We start from the raw sequence: 19,202 nt of genomic DNA, 5'->3' as shown, positions 1-19,202 counted from the left end.
TGTCCGTACATACTGGGACCTGTAGTCCCTGCCCGCTGGCACCCTGCGGCCACCGCAGCTGGCCTGGGCCATCACAGCCGGACCCTCGCAGGGGCAGGACACCTCATGGCTGGTGGGGCGCAGCGGAGGGGTCGGCAGAGGCTGCGGTGGCCGGAGCAGGGTCCCCCCATCCAGCGTCACAGGGTTTGGCAGCTGGTGGCTGAGCTGGGGAAACAGCTTCTGTTCCCTTCGACTAGTTACCATAAATCAGAGCGCTGCCGGCTTAATTAACCTGGAGGCACGGCTAATTCCAGAAGCTCATCTAATCCTCATTACCTCGGAATTTAGAGCCCGGCGTTTCGCAGGGGCTGCGTGAAACCCCGGTGGTAAAATGTCCCCGCTGCTGTGCATGGGGGTCTCGTCTCGGTGTAAGACCCCATCTCCTTTCCCCGGTAGCCCGGGGGACCCGGCGGGGAGCAAGCCCCCCGGGAGGGATGGACCGGGGCGGGGGTGTGCCGGGACCCCGGCGGGGGTGGGAAGGGAGGGACGGGGAAACTGAGGCAGGCAACGGCGCCGGGCTGAGCTTGGCTGGGAGCCGGGGGGGGGGGGGGGGGGGGAGCCGAGTCGCCCCCGTCCCACCGCCCCCGGGGCCGGGGGAGGGACCGGAGCGGGGCTGCCCGGCGCTGCAGCGGGCGGAGCCGGGGCTCGGCGGGGCCGCGCCCGCCCCCGCCTCCCGGTCGAACCCAGCCGTACCGTACCGTACCGTACCGTACCGTACCGAACCGAGCCTTGCCGGGAGCTTACCGGGCTGTGCCGAACCCAACCGAACCCTGTCGAAATCCAGCCGCACCGGGCGGTACCGGGCGGCCCCGGACGGTACCGGGCCGCGGAGCTCTCCGCGGTGCTGAACGGAGCCGCCGCGCCCGCAGGACCCGCCGCCGGCGGGGCCCTGCCCGGCCCGGCCCGGCCCGGAGCGGCTCGGCCCGGCTCGGCGCGGCGGCCGCGGGGGATGGAGCCCTTTCTCGGTTGTACCGGCGCCGCGCTCCTGCTCTGCTTCAGCTACGCCGGTCTGCGCCCGGTGGAGGCAGGTAAGGGCCGCCGGGGCCCGGGGAGACGCTTGCCCGGGCTGGGGGAGAGGCTTCGGCGAGGGGGTGGTGGTGGTGGTGGTGGTGGGGAGACCCCGGTGAGCACGGGTGGGTGAAGCGGGGGGGGGGGGCTGCGTGGAGCACGGGCGGGCAGGACTGCGCCGAGGGGATGGAGTTTGGGGGTATCGGCGGCCGGGACTTTGTGGGTAATTGGGTTCAAGAAGAGACGGGTGATTTCGGACACGCAGCCCCGGGGCGCCGGTTTTGGGAAGCGCGGAGCTTTCGCCTCCACCCGTGTCCCAGCGTGGGTGCTTACAGCCGGTGGTCCCCGGGGAGAAGGCGGCTCGTAGCAATGTGGCGTGAAAACAGGGGCTCGGGGACGGCAAAGAGAGACCCTCGCCCAGTGCCTGCTCATGTCACGGGGATGAACTAGAGCAGAGGAGGCAAAACCAAATCTGCTCTGCCAACGCCGCGGTGCGTTAGCCTTGGCAATCCCCCTCCCCAACTCCTGCTCGCCCCAGGCTCTCCACGGCCCAGCCAGGCAGTGCTGGGAGCTCTGTGAGCTCCTGAGGAAGCACCGCTGGCCGAGAGGAAGGTCTCTCCTTGGGCACAGCGCATCCCAGCCACGTAAAACCAGGCCCCTTCGAGCTGAGCGGGTCCTCTGAAGTAGGGGATCTTTTGGGAAGGCGAAGGTCCCCATGAGCTAGCTCTAATTTTGGAGAGACCAGGACGTGCTCCTCTGCATCAGCTGGGCTGAACCTTCACCCGAGCACCCTGCGTGTGGGTGCCACATCTCGGCAGGTGCTGGTGGGTGCTCCCCACGAGCCTTCACCCCACCATGCAGCACCAGCCCAAGCCAGACACCCTCCCCGGCTCTGCGTAGTCAGCTGGAGGGCTGTCTCCCTCGCTGGCTGCAAGATGTTGGTGGAACAGCTGCTTTGATTTGCAAAACGCTGATTGCCAGAATATCTTGCATTCCAGGAGGCTGGGGGTGACTATTAGGGATGCAGAGCTACCGGGGAGTGGAAATTCCTGTGCCCGAGCCAGCCCCGGGAGTTGCTGGAGTTACATTCACCCTCGTCCTGCCTGCACCGGGGCTGCAGCAACCCCCCGAATGCCTTCGGCTCCGACACATGCGTCCTTGGCCAGACATCGGCACTCTGAAGTTGCCGTTTCACAACTGACAGACCCAGGGAGATTAATGAAACATTTCCAAACGGAGAGAGCGATGGGGAAAACACCGCGGCACAATGGAGGCGTCTGCAATTGTAACAGTCCTCCTGATTTTCTGTAAACTAGGCCACTTCCCCTGCTCTTCCTTATCCTTGAATCACCTCAGTCAGCAATTGAGAGTAAACATGGAGTTGTGTCCCTGCCCATAACCACCTTCTGCTCCTGTCTTACAGGCAGCGTTTGTGTGCCGTAAGGTGTCCGTGCCACGTTATGAGCCGGGCAGCTCTGTAAACACGGATAGCCGCCCTGCCTTGCGACTACGGCATGCGGTGGGGAGGCAGGAGACTCGGTTCTGGGCTCTGACGAAGCTGCGTGACCTTGGCGTTGTGCCACGCACCCCCGCTGCCTCCTTTTTCTGTGGTCTGCTTTGCCAAGGGTTGTGACGTGCTCTCCCGGTGAGGCAGCAAACTTGTGCTGGCCCTGTTTTTCAGAGAGGGAAAAGAGGAACGAGGGTATGGAGTGCTTTTCCCAAGGTCACACAGAGGTAGCGGCAGCATCACCACCAGCTCTGTGTCCCCAGCTCTACCTGACGATGTGGCCATGAGGCCACCAAGGCGTGCAAGCCAAGAGTCACTGGAAAAGCCCGTGGAGAGGAAACCGCCCCCAGCAGGGTCAGGCAGGGATGGAGGCTCAGCGGTCCCTCCCCTTTGGACCCAGAGCTCATGCATGTGGGTTTAAAACCATGACTGTTGTGAAAGTTAAAGCTGCTGTCCCCGGGAGAGGAACGGTGCAAATTCCCCCCTGCCGATGCAGCGGCGAGGGCTGGCGAGTGAGTGGCAGAGCATGGACCCTGCTCTGAAACAGGGGTTTGGCCAGTCAGGACCATTTTTTTGGCAAGGTGATGCCAAGGTGAGTGAGAAGGGGATGCAGGACCGGGAGGACAAGGTAGCTGCGAAATAACCTCCACACTAACATTCTGATAGCCCTCAGCATCCCACCAGCGCCGCGTGGGTGAAGCCTTCTGACTCATTCCTACTGCTGCCTGCTCGAGAGGGTCCCTGAGAAAACATTCGGGATGGTCGGCAACTCAGAAGTACAATTTAATTTTGCCGCAGCGCTTGCTCTGGAAGCGGGCTGGCCCATCCTGCCCAGACTGCATGGTCCGAGCTGCCAGCAGCCCCCTCCTCGTTAGGCAGCGGTAATGAGGAGGGAGGTGAGCTGTGCCGGGCTCGGTGGCACAGGGCTGCTGTTAAGGGCTGTAAGAGCAGCAGGGCGATGCTGCACAACAATGATGAAAGACCCCAAAATAGGCCACGGCCCCTGCAACTTGCTAGGGCAAACAACGTCCCTGCCAGGTGCCTGCCCATAGACCAACTCAAGTCAGGTTTATTTCTGTGAGATGGAGGGGAATTGCAACACACTGCCCAGGCAGAGGTAAAAATTCACCCTCCAGCACAGCTCTGGGCCCTGTCCAGCTCTCAGTCTTCACAGGACCTGGACTGGCCTCCAATCCAAGGAGCTCCTTAACAGCTCCTCCACCTCCACTGCCCAAAAAGGGACCAAAACCACCTGGCTGAATTCTGGTCGCTGCTCAGCTTTAAAGCATGTTCTCATACCCTGAGCTACTCTGCAAACCAGGCTCTTCTTCCTCTGCTGAGGTGGGTCTCCATCCTCACCTCCTCCCCAGGCAGCCACACCAGCTGCAGGAGGGGAAGGAGATCAAGGTGAAGGTGACAGCCGGACCGCAGATGCCGTTTCCTGACCTGTATCTCGCTGGGAACGCTCACCTCCTCCTCCTCACCAGGGGAACTGAGCTCACCCATAGCCTGGTAGGAGCAAAACCAGAAGTGAGCAATAGGCTCGGCACACACGAGAAAGCAGCGATGGTGGAGATGGCAAACTGACCCACTCTGACCCCTTCCCATCTCATGGAGGCCATGGAGATTCCTGGCCAGCTGACGGATGGCGTAAGCACTTTATTGATTTCTGCATTCAGCGCAGGAGAGATTTAATTGAAATATGGAGGTTTCTAACCTCAGCGTCAGCCTCTCAGCGGGGATGTTGCTGTGCAAAGCAGCCAAGGTTGTGCCATTCTCTTCCAAACACTGTCTCCTGCTGGGAACATACATGCAGAAAACAGAGAACCCTCCCAGAAAGGGATGCGCTTGCACACATTAACCATGCACACCATGGCAGGATCCAAAAGCAGCCTACATGGAGTGGTATCCATGCACTGGTACTGAATATGGCCTCATCCTTTCGGCATTTATTGTTAAATAAATCCCTCCTGGTTTATATAGTACCCAGAGGCCAAATGAAGGCCTGACTCAAGTATAATTCAGTTAAAAGCAGAAATGTATTGAGCAGCAAAGCATGCAAATCTTTACGTGTGCAGTAAAAATCAGAGTGTTGACAAAAATACGAGAGCAGAGCTGGGTCGGCACCAGCGAGCAAACTCCTGGGAGAGCTCTGGGTACCAGCATCCAGCGGCTGTCCAGGAAACTCCAGGGCTTGCTCACCCTCTCTGCCTCTGACAAATTTCTCTCATTTCTCTAACGTAATATTAGAGAAATAGGTAATATTAGAGAAATAGAATATTTCTCTAATGTAATATTAGAGAAATAGGTGTGGGCTGAGAAGAGCTAAAAAAAGACCATGGTACCCAGTCCTCCCCAGACATTCGGGTCCTGGATAAAACATATCACAGCAACGACTCTGCTCTGGGTTAGCAGCGTGAAAACCCAAGTCATGGTGTTGGCGAGACCCAAGCGAATCCCGCCTGGCTTCAGGACTCAGAGAATCCGAGGTTTGGCAGCACAGGACATTCTCCAAAGTAGAAATACCCCTTCCTTCTGCCCTAAGGAATTCCCAGTGGCAGGGTTGGACACAGCAAGCATCTCCGTGCTCCCTGAAAAGGCTCCATCCTCCCTGACAGCATTTCCACCTGCATGTTTGGGCACCCTCTCCCTGGGGAATCGGCAATAGGGCTGGGGGGAGGTAAGAGAGGGCTGGCCTATTAATATCCTGTTTGTACAGGGGAGTGGGCGGTCAGCAGGAAATAATTGCCTCTTTCCCAAACTGAAGAACCACCAGTTGGTCTTTGTGCTCTTTGAAATTGTCAGAGCTTAGCAAATAGCCCCGCTTCCCATGCGGCCGGGAGCGGGATGGCAGCGGTGGGCCCCGCTCCCTCCCACTCCCCTGCAGGCTCCCTTCATTAAAACACTCGAGGAAGCTGAACAGCATGCCAGCCCTTCCTACATACCCCATAAAGCTGACAAGCAATTATATCCACTGAAGGGAGCCGTGCTGGGACAGCAAAGAAAGGCTCAGGCAGGCGGTGAAAGCAGGTCTTTTTGTACCCACGCTCAGGGAGCAGGCAGCAGTGCTTCGTGGAGAACATCACACGAGACCTTACAGGATGCTCCTTCCCCTTGCGGGTCATGTCCTTCCCTCTCCCGCGTCCTCAGGGAAGGTTGTGGTGCAGGAATAAAGAGCTACTGGGATTTAAGGCTGACATTTCACCACTTCCCGCAGGAAAGGGCATGCAGCTTGCAGGTGGATACCACCGAATAAGCTGCTTCAGAGCCTCGGCAGGCACTCTGCTCGCTGGACCATGTCCTAGGGGCTCTGAAGCAGCTGAGCCTTTCACAGCAGGAAAGGAGCTGCTTGTGGCAGAGGAGCTAACCGAATTGGAAAATGCTGTGACTATGGCATAGCCTTAGCCATGTAGGAAACAACTGCATTTCATTTCAGCTACTTCCAAGTAGCTGGTGTTTCCAGGACAGCTGAATTCAGAAAGAGCAGATTTGGGGGGGAGGCTGGGCCCCTTGGCTGGGGACATAAATCCAGGAATACTCTCCAATTCCAAACCTATAGCCTGACCACAGGACTTGACTGGCAGAGGTGACCTCCAAGGGTGTGATATTTCCACAGATTCTTCCTTTTACTCTAAGCAATGATTCCCCCAGCAGCTTGCACGGCTAAAGGCAGCAAGCTGGCTCTCACTCCCAGCCCCACCATAAGAGCTCATGGCAGAAGGTGCAAATTGAGAGTGGCTTCGAAAGAGGGAGACACAACAGTAAGGAGAGGGACCGCAGCAGAGGAGCCAGGAGCTCTGAGCATCTCCCAGTGATGTCTTTGTGGCCTAGGTACCTCTCTGATCCTAGAGGTGCCAGGTCAGCCACCCTGGTGTCTTGGACACCCCCTTTGCTCACCCCACCACCCTTGATCAGCAGCCCCACCTTCACAGATGACAGCAGCAGTGGGATGGAGACAAACCTGAGCTCCTCTCTTTCTCCCTCCCCATCCCCTTCACACTACAGCTCCAGTCGTGAAGTCAACATAAGGGGCAGGCAGGTGGTTTTGTCCTCCTTGTGCCAGCAGCCGCTGTCGACAATGAAAAGCCAGGAAGGAATCAGCCCAAAGCTGTAAAGTGTGGGGTTTTTTTTTCTCTCTCTCAAATAAAAGTCCATTAATAATCAGCAAAGCATTTAATGAGAGGCTAGAAGGAGTTCTCAGCATTAAGAGGGGATTAAGGGTAATCTTCATCGCTTATGCCTCCTTGCTGCGTGGAGGCGGTTCTGACCTGCTCTTGCCAAAAGGGCCAAAGGTGGCTAGAAGCGAGGTAGGGCTGGGACACAGCCCTGGGGAATGTAGGACTGCAACTCACCTGATGAGGGGTCCCTGCGGGAAGGAAACAAGACACAGGTTAAGCGTGATCAGTTTTGAAGCAGCCATTCACGTTTAAAAATCATTATTTCCTCTTAATTAATCAGGGCTTCCCCTTAAAGAGGGGGCTGCAATTTCTGCTGACATGAGAATGAGAGCACCTTTTCATCCGAGCACGCAGCTCTAATTCAAATTTGGCCAAACAGATCCTCTGCCAGTTTGCAATGTGTGATTTGCTCCTGCAGGCATCGCAGCCTCTGTGCTGGGATGAAGCTAAACCGCTAAACCAGAAATCTTGTACTGTATGGGTCCCTTACAGACCAGAGAGGGGATGTGCTGTCCTCAGTGTCTCTGGAGTAAACATGCATGAGAAAGGTTTGATGCACAGCATGTTCCCTGCTATCTCACCTGCAGCAGGAAAGGAACAGCCCCCAGGGCCATCCCACTCTCAGTGCCCCCTCCCAGCACACCAGCAGCTTCTCTGGCCGTCACAGGCACAGAAGCAAAGTTTCCAGGAGTTGCATAGGACTCTAGAAGGAACCAAACATTTGGATTTGGCACCTCAAAGCCCTGCGAGAGATGCTGACCCCCTACAGCCAGCTGGGGAACAGAAATTACATCTCTTCCACGTGACCTCAGCCTGGCTGGCACTACAAAGAGCCGCAACTGGCCCAAGGAGCCAAAAGCGGTGTGGAGTATCTTGGAACAGTGATTAGATTTTAGAAAGTCATGATCTCATCATGCATCTCCTGGGAGTGAGGAGAAAAGCATCCTCATGGATTAAAATTTTGGTTCCAAATTATTCACTCAGGTCTGGGAGCAGGAAACTAATTTTCCTGGCTTTGTATATTTCTGTCAAACGCTGTGCTTAATTCTCTTTTCATACTGGTTTGACACCATTGATTTACGTGTAGCTACTCCTAATCTGTGGTAGTGAAAGGAAAGGCATGCTCTGATCTGCTTGTCCCAGATTTCACTGTATTATCTGCTGACTTCAACTGCCCCATCTCTCCCTCAGGTATTACTACGAAGGGGGTTTTCTTGACCATCCACACCAGCTGATTTCTCCCCTGCCTACATTCAGAGTCCTGTTTTGCAGGCTTCGAGCACTGAGTTGCAGCTTTGCCAAGTGCTTCCCTTCTGCCTCGCAGCCCTCCACCCTCTCTCACCAATTCCCAGAGAGGTTGTTTGCTCTTCTCCAGCTCTGCTAGGTCTTCCCAACTCCCCCACATTTTATGTCATCAGGAAACTTAGACGCTTTTAATGCTATGCCTCCCTCAAGGTCACAAATTTCAAAGGGGACTCGGGCACCAAGTGTGGTGTGCTGTACGTACCCCCTTCCCACTCTGAAGCTTTTTTCCTGATACTCTGCTCTCTGTGTCTGTGAGGTTAATTCATCTCTTTTCAAAAGCCTCCTCAAACTAAGCTGGGTAAATCAGTGGTAGCTCCTAAAAAAAATTTAGCTCCTAAAAATATCCAGGAAAGACAATCATGCCGGGATTTAACTGTACAGCTGTACTTTGAGAAGGGCGAAGTGCCTGGCTGCAGCTGGAGACTGTTTTGTCTCCCATCTCTCAACTCCGTCATGTCCTCCGTATGTTCTAGCAAATTCATCAGGCATGACTCACAGACCTTCCCTGTACGCATTCCCATCTGCTGACTGCCCCTTCCTAAAATTAGACCCTACTCTTGTTGGCACACGGGTTCAGTCACGGGGGAAGGTGAGGAGCTGCAGACCCACGTCCCTTCCTTGTGTCACAGCAGGGAGCTGAGTCCAGAAGGGACTGGTGTTCAGGCTGAGGAGGACGATCCGTCTCGGCTTGTCCTTGGCCCTGCTGCTGCAGTGGAGAGTGAGGACGATAAATGTTTCTCTTCTCCAAGAGCTGGCTGGAGACCACTGCCTCATTTCATGAAAGCCAGCCCCTGAGAGACGAGAATGCTCCGGGTCTATACCGACTTGTCATTTACTCCAGTGAGGAAGGACATCTCACGCTATGAAATCCTGGAGACCATGACTGCTTGCTGTTCCTCTTTCTGAAGTCCCAAATTTGTGTGAACTTAGCCATGCACCTTTCAGCAACCTCTCTGCTCACTGAAGGACTCACTAGAATCAGTCTGGGTCCCAACGGCTTGTCCAGACATCTTATTCCTAAGGGTCTCACTGGTGAGTGTGGGTCTCCCATCTGCTGGAAAGGGGAGATCTGAAGGCTGGACTCTGGGTGTTATTTGGGGAGAAGAGAAAGGAATAAGGTCATCACTCTGCTAAGTGTAGAACAGCACTGACATTCAGCTGGGGAATTTTGTGTTCCCGTTATTTTCTCTGTTCCTGGGGGAACATTCACCAGGAGTGAAGTCAGTTGTTAGGAGACACTGACACTACAGCTAGAATATTTTCGGCCACATTCAGGCGGCTGGGACTGACTATAAATCCAACAAGTGTTACTGGAGACGTGCACACATGCATCCTTCTTTTACTGTTGACCTCAGCCCCGGCCCCAGAAGGGCAGTGTTGTGCAACGGTTACAAAGCAATAAAAGTATTATTCTTTGCCGAGAGTCAGAAAAAATGACTCCTCACACCCTACTGACCTCCTGGGTGTAGTCGGAGTCCTAGCAGTCTCATTAGCCTTTACTGCCTTTGGGTTCAGGGCACAAACTGTGTGAGATTGTGAATTAAATTTGACCAGAGGGAACAGGAATCCAACCTGCTGCACAGAGCACTGGAAGGACTGTGCGAAGCCTACGAGGTAAAACCTTCCCCTTGAGATGCCAATAAGGGCTTTGCACTGTGCAGGTCCCTTGGGAAGAGGCTCCTGGTGAGGGTGTGCAGGAGGGCAGGAGCCCAGCTGGCACATCAGAGCCCAGGTCACTTTGGTAAGGCTGGCAGCTACGCAGATCCACCCTGCAGTTGGAAACTCCCGTGTGCTCTGGAGTTGGGAACAAACACTAAACATGGAGCCTCGGGCTACTGCTTTCATGCCCTGCCCTTTTCACATTACAATGGTCCATCAGTGCTGTTACAGCATGTTCTGTCCTGTTAGCTGTAAGCGGATGGTTGCTGGATGTCCTCCGACCATCTGAGAGACAGCCCATCAGCCGCAAAACGTGTATAAAAAATTTTCTGTCAAACTAACAGGGAAAAGCAAAAGAAACACTCATTTACTGCTCCTAAATTTCAAACCTCCAGAGTGCTCATCAAAGCATTCAGTTTTCATACTTCCAAGGCAGATTTTGCATTTCCTCCCAGCTGTCACTGTCAGACCGTAATAGGAAACAGAAGAGAAAATGTGGTGCGTGGCTGGGAAGGATGAGATGAATGAGCTACTCGGTGGTCTGTTGTGTTGTCAAAAGAAACTCTTTCCAAGGGTCCGTTATTTCACATGTGTCTAATGCAACTCATATGCTCAGCAAAGACCTCCTAGAACCTCACTGGTAATTAAGACATAGAGTACCTGTAATTTCCAGGTCCCAAACCCAGAATCACACACAGGCGGGACCCTGAGCAAGGTCCTTTCCCACTCCCTTCTTTGCCCTTGCTCTGTCTCCTGCCTGCAGCTGTGAGTTTGCCTCCGTAAAGGCTCTGCTCTCCCTCCTTGCAGACAGCCCGTCGGCTCCAGTAAATGTCACAGTCAAACACCTGAAAGCCAACTCAGCCGTTGTGACTTGGGATGTTCTGGAAGACGAAGTTGTCATTGGATTTGCAATTTCCCAACAGGTACGGTGCCTACAGTTACCCAGTTTCGGTCACGTTCATCTTCACCCCAGGTCCCCTCAGATTCCAAATTCTCTTGCTGCAGTTTAAGCCCATTCCTTCTCGTCCTGTCCCTCGTGGTCTGGGAGGGGACTTGGCTTCCCATCCTCTTTGCAGCAGCGCTTCATTTATCAGTAGCTGCAGAGAGGAAAGGGTCCGACGGTCTCCACGTCCGTGGTGGACAGGGCAGGAAGCAGTGGTCTTAGATGACAGCAGTGCACACGGGAGGCCTCTCCACCACTCTGTGCTCTCCTCTCTCGGCTTCCAGAAGAAGGACGTGCGGATGCTGCGCTTCATCCAGGAGGTGAACACCACCACCCGCTCCTGTGCCCTCTGGGACCTAGAGGAGGACACTGAGTACATTGTGCATGTCCAGTCCATCAGCATCCAAGGCCAGAGCCCTGCCAGTGAGCCAGTCCTCTTCAAGACCCCCAGGGAAGCTGAGAAACTAGCCTCTAAAAATAAAGGCAAGTGTGGGTGAGTTCCTATGTGGCCCCTGGGACGCCCAGGCAGCGTAGGGCTCTGCAGAGAGGAAAGCAGTATCCTGTGCAATGAGAATAGCTGGGTTAAACACACGCAGGACTGAGTGCCCTCTCACAGCCCCATGTGGACAAGCGGGATGCCCTGAGTGTACCCAGGAGACAAGGCTGACGGGTGCACAGAGCGATAGGGACATGCTGCCAAAGGTTGGCTGTTCATTTCTCCCGTTTCAGATGAGGTTTAACAGGCAAAATGAGGAGAAGGTTTCCAGACTGGGAGCTGTGCGTCCAGCATCCTTGCAAGTGGAGAATGCCAGGGGAAATTCCTGAGCAGCCTGTGAATTCATGTGGAACTAGACTCTTGGATGGCACTGGGCATACCACCACTGTGCTCACAGGGCACCTGGGGAGATTTGCTGAGCCTCCAGTGCTTGGATTCCAGGACAGCAGGGGAAAAAAGCACCCAGAGACTCCCACTTTTCTTACATTTCAAATATTTCTGCCAAATCACAGAAAGTTGAGGTTGGAAGGGACCTCTTGAGATCACCTACTCCAAACCCCTGCTCAGGCAGGGTCAACTAGAGCAGGCTGTCCAGGATCATGTCCGTTTGGGTTTTGAATATCTTCACGGAGGAAATCAGGCACTTCCTCATTGGCAGCTCCTTCACTTGTTCCTCTAAAGCCAAAGCAGATAGTTGAAGATTTTCTGTCAGCAAGAATCTCTGCTACAAAAAGGGCTAGGGAGTACAGGGGTCTGGGATCTAAAGGGTTACTGCCTGCCTACTGAGGACCCAGCCTGTTGCAGGGCTTTTGGCCATGGTTCCTAGGACGGTGTGAGTTCTTGACTCTTTCTGCTAAAATGATTTGGTGTCTGTAAATACTGAATTGCTGTTCATCTGAAAGCACTAAGAGGAGCACTGCTTCCCTCCCTGGAGGCCTGAACCGTAATCTTCTTAGAGCTTTGAAGCCGAGGAGGCACATTACGCCCTGCAAAAAGGCTCTACTCATTTCTGAATCCCATGGCTCCACTGAAAAATATCATGCCAGGCTCCACACTCCTGAGCTGGGAGAGGAACTACTGAAGCATGCAAGGCTTTGTGACAGGCGCAGACGGCACTAACAGCAGAGACAGAGCAGAGCGAGCTGCCACGGGGCAAGATAACATGTGGACTTACCCCATGGCAGCTCCTCTGGGGTAATTGTTGATCCTGTCTCACTGCTCCTCCCTCACCCCATCTCCTGCAGGTTGTCAGGGGCAGTTGCTGCAGAGCAACCGATGCTCTGCAAGTTCAAAGCACAGCTCGTGCTGCTGGCATTACTGATGGGCAAGGACTCTCCCTGCTAGCTTTGACCCTGACACACTGATGATTTGAGTCAAGGGCACTGTTAAACCAGTGTCTAGTGCAGCCTGAGCCATACGGTTAGGTTTCATGATCTCTCTTTCCCCTTGTGCAGATGAGGTGACAATGAAGGAGATGGCGAAGAAAAACCAACAGCTGCGAGCAGGGGAAATTCTCATCATTGTTGTCGTGTTGTTTATGTGGGCAGGTCAGTTCAATCTTTCTGTCAAAAGCATGTAATATCCCTAGAGCCTGCTGGGTTGCTTGGTTTGCATGTGTCATCATGTAAGACCTGAAAAGAAACCCTTTCTCCCATAGAGTACTGCATATTCAGCTGTGAGGGCACTTCTGTTCCCTCTGCAGCATCACAAGTTGGGCAGTGCCAAAAGCAGGTGAATCAGTGGTCTGATCTGGTCCAGCAGGAAGTAGGTGATGGACTTGATGAACCAATTGCCTAATTCCCCATGGCTAATCCTGTAATCTCAATTCTTCCAGAATGCACTGATGATAATGCCCTCAGCCATCCAACAGGATGCCTCTAGCCCTTCAAATGATACAGGTCACTGTAATTATCTGGCTATTATATGACTCCAACTCTCATGCAAAACAAATTTAAGAGTCTCGCTCTCAACACGCACTATTATATATACACTAAAACCCACTTCAAAATCAATTAAAATAATGGAAGCACTGAAAGAACAAATGGCCCCAAACATCAAAACACCAATAAAACCAGACCCTCTCAACATTCCCTATTAAAATAATAGGAAGAGGACAGACATCAGCAGAAACATATTAACCGAAAGGAAGGAAAAGTCTACATGAGCTTGGGACGGTGAGGGGAGGAAGGACTAGCATTAGCTGAAAGCTGCTATCCTGAAGGGTGCTTTGGAGCCACACTTTTGGCAATCTTTTGAAATTCCACCCTAGTCCTCCTTACACTTTGCAGCCATTAATCCTTTTAATCCAAGCAGAGCCTCTGCTACAAGATGGCTACTGTAGTATATGATTTTGTAAGCAAAACCACATGTCCAGCTGTAGTTGGGAGCACCCAGTGCTGTGGAAGGTGCAGTAAAACCATCCTAGGGCCACTTTGCTATGGGATACGATGGGCATAGCTAGGCACATACGTTAACACAGCCTCTAACAGAGCATCAGATAAATGTGTTCCTTCAAGATGAAGATCCCTCACTATGACTTTCTGTAACGTGTACAAATATATAAATTAAATTTCCAAAGAGAACCAAGAGTTTTCCGACATGAGTTTGGGACCACATTTCAATAGAGCTTACAGCAAATTGTACCTAGGACAGACCTCACTCATATGTTTTAAGCTAGCAAATAGGGAGGGAAAAAAGCCTCTGACTCCTGCTCCATCAGCTTAGCATGTCTGAAGTGGCTGTAATCAGCCCTTCAGCTTGTTCAGTTTTGAAATTACATGCATGAGTTAATGGGAAATAAAGTTTGCACATGTTTGTTTTCTATTTAGAGCCCCAGCCTCCCCTGGCTGCCAGTCAGCTGCTGCTCCTGCTGCAACGTAAAACATTAATGAAACAACATTTGCTCCCTGCGAGTCACAGAGCACATTGCCCAAGGGGGAATGGTTCAGGTGACCCAAGGAAATTGGCAGGAAGGGAAATTAGCACTATGGTAAATCTATGATCCATAAAAGACAACCTTTTCCACTCGGTATTTAGTCCTCTTGTCCCAGTCAAACCACTTTTCCACTCACAGAGCACGTAAACAGTCACACACAGAATTTTCCTAGGTCAGAAGAGAAACTCACCACAAGAGTACTGAGCGGCTGATGACTTTGACAACTTGTAGTTTCAGTGGTGAGCATAACGTTATGTCCTCTACAGGTGGTGGTCTGTCACCTCTGCTGCTGTAAACTGTAACAATCCTGAACTGATAGGGTTTGCATCAGTCTACTCCAACAGAAGATTTGGCCCATTTATACTAGATTCTGCCGAGAGGAGATACCTCCAGGGAAAGATGTGAATAGGAAACCAGTCAATGATATGAGATCCGTCACAAAAGAGGGGGACGGAGGCATTAACTGTGTCCTGTACAGTTCTGCAAGGTTTCTTACAAGTGAGTCCAGGTGACAAAGAATCAGATCCATGTATAGTACTTTTTTTTGCCCTGGAAAGTCCTGAGTTTACCATGCATTATTTGCATTTCCAGAGACTGGACAGCAATTATTGCTAAAGATGATAACCAAATGAAAACCTAAACTAAATCAAAATGTTTCCAAAACCTCTAGTCCATGATCTTTTCAGCATTTATGTCAAGTTTTAGTTGTGCACATTCAAATTTAAATGCCCTGCCAGTAAAAACAATCATGAATAATTACATGAAACAACTGAACAACTGATTCATCTCCCACTGTAGTATAATATAAAACTCAGATCAGCATCGGAACAAAGAATTCACTAATACCACAATTTCCCTTCTAGTGTAAGTGTAAGATGACTTACACTTAAAAAGGAAAGTGGATGGGGGGAAAATCTCTCTACATCTAGTGGGTTCTTTACAAACTCTCACTATATAAAAACCTCTTTCCAGCTCTTAACCTGGCCTGGCCATAACCTGAATGTATGATGATGTTTTAGCAAATGGGAACTGGAACCTGTCTGTGCCCAGGGCTCTGAACCGAGACAAGACCCAAGCTCTTGCGCTGTCTGTCTTTCCGGTATTGTTCACAGCACTTTGCTTCTTTGTGCCTCAGTTTTACCATCAGAAATGACAGACGGTGTGACTGTGGCAGATGTTAACCTATCCTCCTAGGATCAGCCATTTGTTCACATACGCAAGAAAGAATTTGGACCACTGTGTTTATCAGTAACACCTGGGGGCAGCTGCCATAACAACACCTCACTTTATAAAGCAGTTTGTGATGATCTGGTGAAAGCTTTACATCTGTTTTGCTATTAGGGGAGCTGGAATATTTTTCAGTAAGGGAGAAGCAGCATCTGCCTGGGTCTACTTAACCTCCATGTTTGGTATCTGCAGGCAGAGAAGTTATTTGGTCAAAATGTCACATAAAAGCTTCCAAGACAGACATCTGCAGTCTTCTTACGTGTCATGGCTGCCTGCTTTTCGCTTCATGTGCCTGCGTGTGTGGGAGGAAATTTCCACCAGCAGCTTTTGCTGCCGTCACTGTTGCATATTTGCAGATGTTGTCCTGCTGCTCAAAAGGCCCTGGCTTGTATCACATGCAGGCAGGTACGGTACCTGCCTCTCATCTGCCAGCTCCAGCTCCTTCTCTTCACCCCAGAGGAGAAAGATCAGAGGACACATTTTCACTAACCAGAAATTCCAGGAGCTCCTGGGTTTGCAAAGCAAAGATCCCATTTAACCACACGGTTCGTGTTGATTGCTATCCAAATGTAGGGCTTAAAACACTTGTCCCATTTAATGACAGGGAAGTTGGAATATAATTAATCTTCTGTCCTTCTGTCTAACTAGTTTAGCATGGAATTAGGCATCGAGAAGGAAACAGCCAGAGGGCTGACTAGCTGTGTTAGAAAATGATCCTTAGGAGCAATTGTGAATGCTGCTGAGATCTCTACCAGAAAGCACAAAGCCGGCTGGCAAGCAAGGGATCTCTGATCTCTGCAGGCTCCAGGGGCTGAGCTCATTTGTGTGATCACTAATGCTTTTTCCTGTTAGGGGTGATCGCCCTGTTTTGCAGACAGTACGATATCATCAAAGATAATGAGCCAAATAACAGCAAGGAGAAAGTCAAGAGCGCCTCGGAGAACAGCACTCCCGAGCACCAGAGCGGAGGGCTCCTCCGCAGCAAGGTGAGATGCTGCTGGCACGCAGTGGGGGACAGGGCAGACAATCAACTTCCAGCTGGGCCTCAGCTAAATTATCCAAAAAGCAGCCTCTGTTAAACATCCTCAGTCCAGCCTCCTCCCTCCAGCTGGGATGCAGAAGGAAACACCCCTTCACATCCACCCATGCCAGTACCATGGCTTCGTTAGTGGTCCGAGCCTCCTAGATGCATCAGGACACCAGCACTTTGCTCCTACCTCTAGATTATCTTGCATGTCTATCAGTAAAACAGATTTCAATCCATATTTCTGAAATATCTGAACACTTCTGGAAGAAGAATGCACTGAGCAATGCTGCAGTGCCCGAGCTGCTTGGTTCCTTACCCCCACAGCAGCCCTTAGGTGGCATGTGGTAAAGGGGATATTACTCTTGCAATTAACTGAAGAGCTGATCAACAGGAGCATGGCTGGTAATACACATGATGTTAAGGTATGCCATATCCATAATGTAAGCAGACTCAAGCCTATAATTTATACCAACTTATTTCAATTAATTTAACTTTCTTATGTTTCTATTCACAACTTGCACTCTTGCACATCCCCACCACTTCGTATTTACTTATTATTTGAAATAGGCCACTAATTCATGTTCATTCAGAAACAGACAGTGATGAACCATGCAACCCTAAAACCTCAACTCTGGCCCTTTTTCATTATCCTGAGGGGATGGGAACAAGAACTTTCAGAAAAACAAAAATTGACCAGCACACTGCACTCATCTCTGATGTGTTTTTTTTTTTCTCTCTAGCGATTCCTATACATCCTTTCTTCCTTTGTCTCCTCTTCTCTTCTAGTTTCCAAAAAACAAGCCCTCAGTGAATATCATTGAAGCGTGACAGCCTGCCATCTGATAGATGGACTCCATTCCTCACTCTCACTTTCTGCCTCTGAGCCTTGATGACTAGGGAGGTGAAATATTGTTGGAGCAATTTGGAAAGAGACCTAGTGATTGTCACTTGCTGGCACACACCTCCTTGTCTGCGTTCTGCAAAACATCTGGCCAGAAAGAAAAATCCTGCAAAAAAACCCTGAAACCCAAACAAACAATTACAATGGAAAAGCATCAGTGAGACTGCTGCTGGTGATCCTGTACTGGACTCATGAATCACCTGGGCTGGAGCAACTTCTCACGCACTCCTCTCCACCCTCACACTCTGTCTTCTGGAACAATTTTCCTGTCTTTGGAAACGTACAAGGGTTTGTTGTATCTTTATTTTGTCTCACTGTCACTACATCTTGACAGTATTAAGGTGAGCTCAGGCATCAGTCACTGTCACTCCTCTCCAAGCAAGAAAGGAGGAAAGCTCACGGCAGACATGACTAGCAACCAGATTTTGGCTGCTGTGTGCTCTCGGCTTGCTTTGTTCCATTGATGTGTGTTGTGTAACACGTCTTGCAGGTGGGTTTTTAAAACAAAAAAAACTTTAAAAAGGCATACCCTAGTTTCCATTCCCACTGTGAGAACTTCCCTGGTTGTTCTCCAGTTAGGCTGCAGCACACGTCTCCACCGTTGCTGTCTCTCCTATCTCACACTGGTGCTCTTCATCTCAGATAATCGGGGCATGCCGAACACTGAGGCACAGACCAACATGAGGGGACACCAGAAGCCGTTATTTAGCTTCCAGGATATTTTCAACCATTTTCTTCACAGTATTTTCAGCTGGGCCTGAGTCCACCACCAGTGTGATAAAAGGTCCATAAAAATGTAGCCAGTCAGCAAAAAAAGAAAAAAGAAAAAAAAAAAACCAAACTCATGATACCGGTTGCTATGCAAGGTCTCCAGTGGCAATAGCTATTTATTGCAAAACGCTCTTGCCTAAGGGACCTTTTTCTGAGGGCTTAAGTTCTTAAATTGCTTCTTTTAGTAGGGGTCCTGTGGGAAGGTCTGGTTCTCCTTACACGTCCTGTCTGCACTATTTTTGTGACGTTGTAATGCCAGGTATCTCCTGGAGGCAGTCCTCCACAAAAAGGATGACAATGAATGGGAAAGGGGCTGGGGTTCTCCTCTCTCTTATTAAGTGCTTGATGTTTGTAAGCTGACAGGATCCCTGGGATTGCTGGTGCTCTGGAAGCTGGTAGATGCAAATCCATCACATGGAAAAGGTTTACTCTTTGTAGTGTGCCATGGGGTATCTGTATTTATTTAATTACTCCACAAGACCACTCCATATGCACTAGGGGATGAGGCAAGATCCTGCTTGTTTCATCAAATACCAAGATAGGTTGGCCTGAGTAGGGTTTGAATCTCATTACAACAAAGCTGCACTCAGATGAGCCTGGTTCAAAAGTCCCTGCAAAGAAACAGGCTGGCAGTAACAAAGTTCAGCCATCTCTCCTCTTCCACTGTCACCAGCCTTTCCAAAACAGTTGATTTGACAGAAAGGCACTAGGAAGTCTGCTTGCAGATGTGTTGGTGAAGAAGCAAGGGCTTCCCTTGTGCTGGTTTCAGAAGGCAGGCCAACCTCAAAGGTCTCTTCAGTGGATCCTTTGCCAGAACATACTCCTCCATCACCAAGAGGGAGAGGTCAACACCTCTGATACAGACAGAGCAATAAACATTTTATAATATACAATAAAAGATTAAAGGCATCTCTTGTGTCCTTGTAACATCTAAATTTAGTAATATTTCATCTTCGCCTGCTTCGAGCAGAACACACAAAATAGCACAGGGGGACTTCCTCTGTATTTCCCAGGGACTACAGCATAACATGTTTTCCCAATGTCTGGGTATAGAAAACCAGAAGGGTTCACCAGAGTTCACTCTGGCTGCAGGATGAGGAGAAAAAAAAAACTTGCAACACAAATAGCACTACAGCCATACCTAGCAAGATTCCTCAGACATGTCTGTTATCTCCTAAGAAAGAAATGTCATTTGGAATCCATACC

General features: G+C 51.0%; 2 protein-coding genes across 7 annotated transcripts in view; one reads left to right on the top strand and one right to left on the bottom strand.

The window, feature by feature from the left end:
- The first annotated feature begins 542 nt into the window (after positions 1-542).
- On the top strand, positions 543-18,905 carry FNDC5 (fibronectin type III domain containing 5). The gene is made up of 6 exons (XM_030038273.1): positions 543-1,067; positions 10,504-10,619; positions 10,924-11,122; positions 12,590-12,682; positions 16,150-16,283; positions 17,111-18,905. Exons 1-6 carry the CDS (start codon positions 989-991, stop codon positions 17,150-17,152), a joined length of 663 nt encoding a protein of 220 aa, XP_029894133.1. The 5' UTR covers positions 543-988; the 3' UTR covers positions 17,153-18,905.
- The window catches only part of LOC115351495 (S100P binding protein), a 28,371-nt gene continuing 15,877 nt past the window's right edge, over positions 6,709-19,202 (bottom strand). For 4 of the 6 annotated variants that reach the window (XM_041129055.1, XM_041129052.1, XM_041129053.1 and 1 more), the window contains one exon: positions 6,709-6,920. In XM_041129055.1, the coding sequence (XP_040984989.1) occupies positions 6,769-6,920 (152 nt within the window). In that variant the 3' untranslated portion in view covers positions 6,709-6,768. The remainder of the gene's footprint in view (positions 6,921-19,202) is intronic. The other 2 variants (XR_003926836.2, XM_030038231.2) reach the window with 1 other exon arrangement.

The sequence above is a fragment of the Aquila chrysaetos genome, chromosome 16 (genome assembly GCF_900496995.4).
Source record: "Aquila chrysaetos chrysaetos chromosome 16, bAquChr1.4, whole genome shotgun sequence".
Taxonomy (NCBI): domain Eukaryota; kingdom Metazoa; phylum Chordata; class Aves; order Accipitriformes; family Accipitridae; genus Aquila; species Aquila chrysaetos.
Note: the sequence above shows the minus strand (reverse complement) of the source record. Positions and strands in the feature narration are given on the sequence as shown.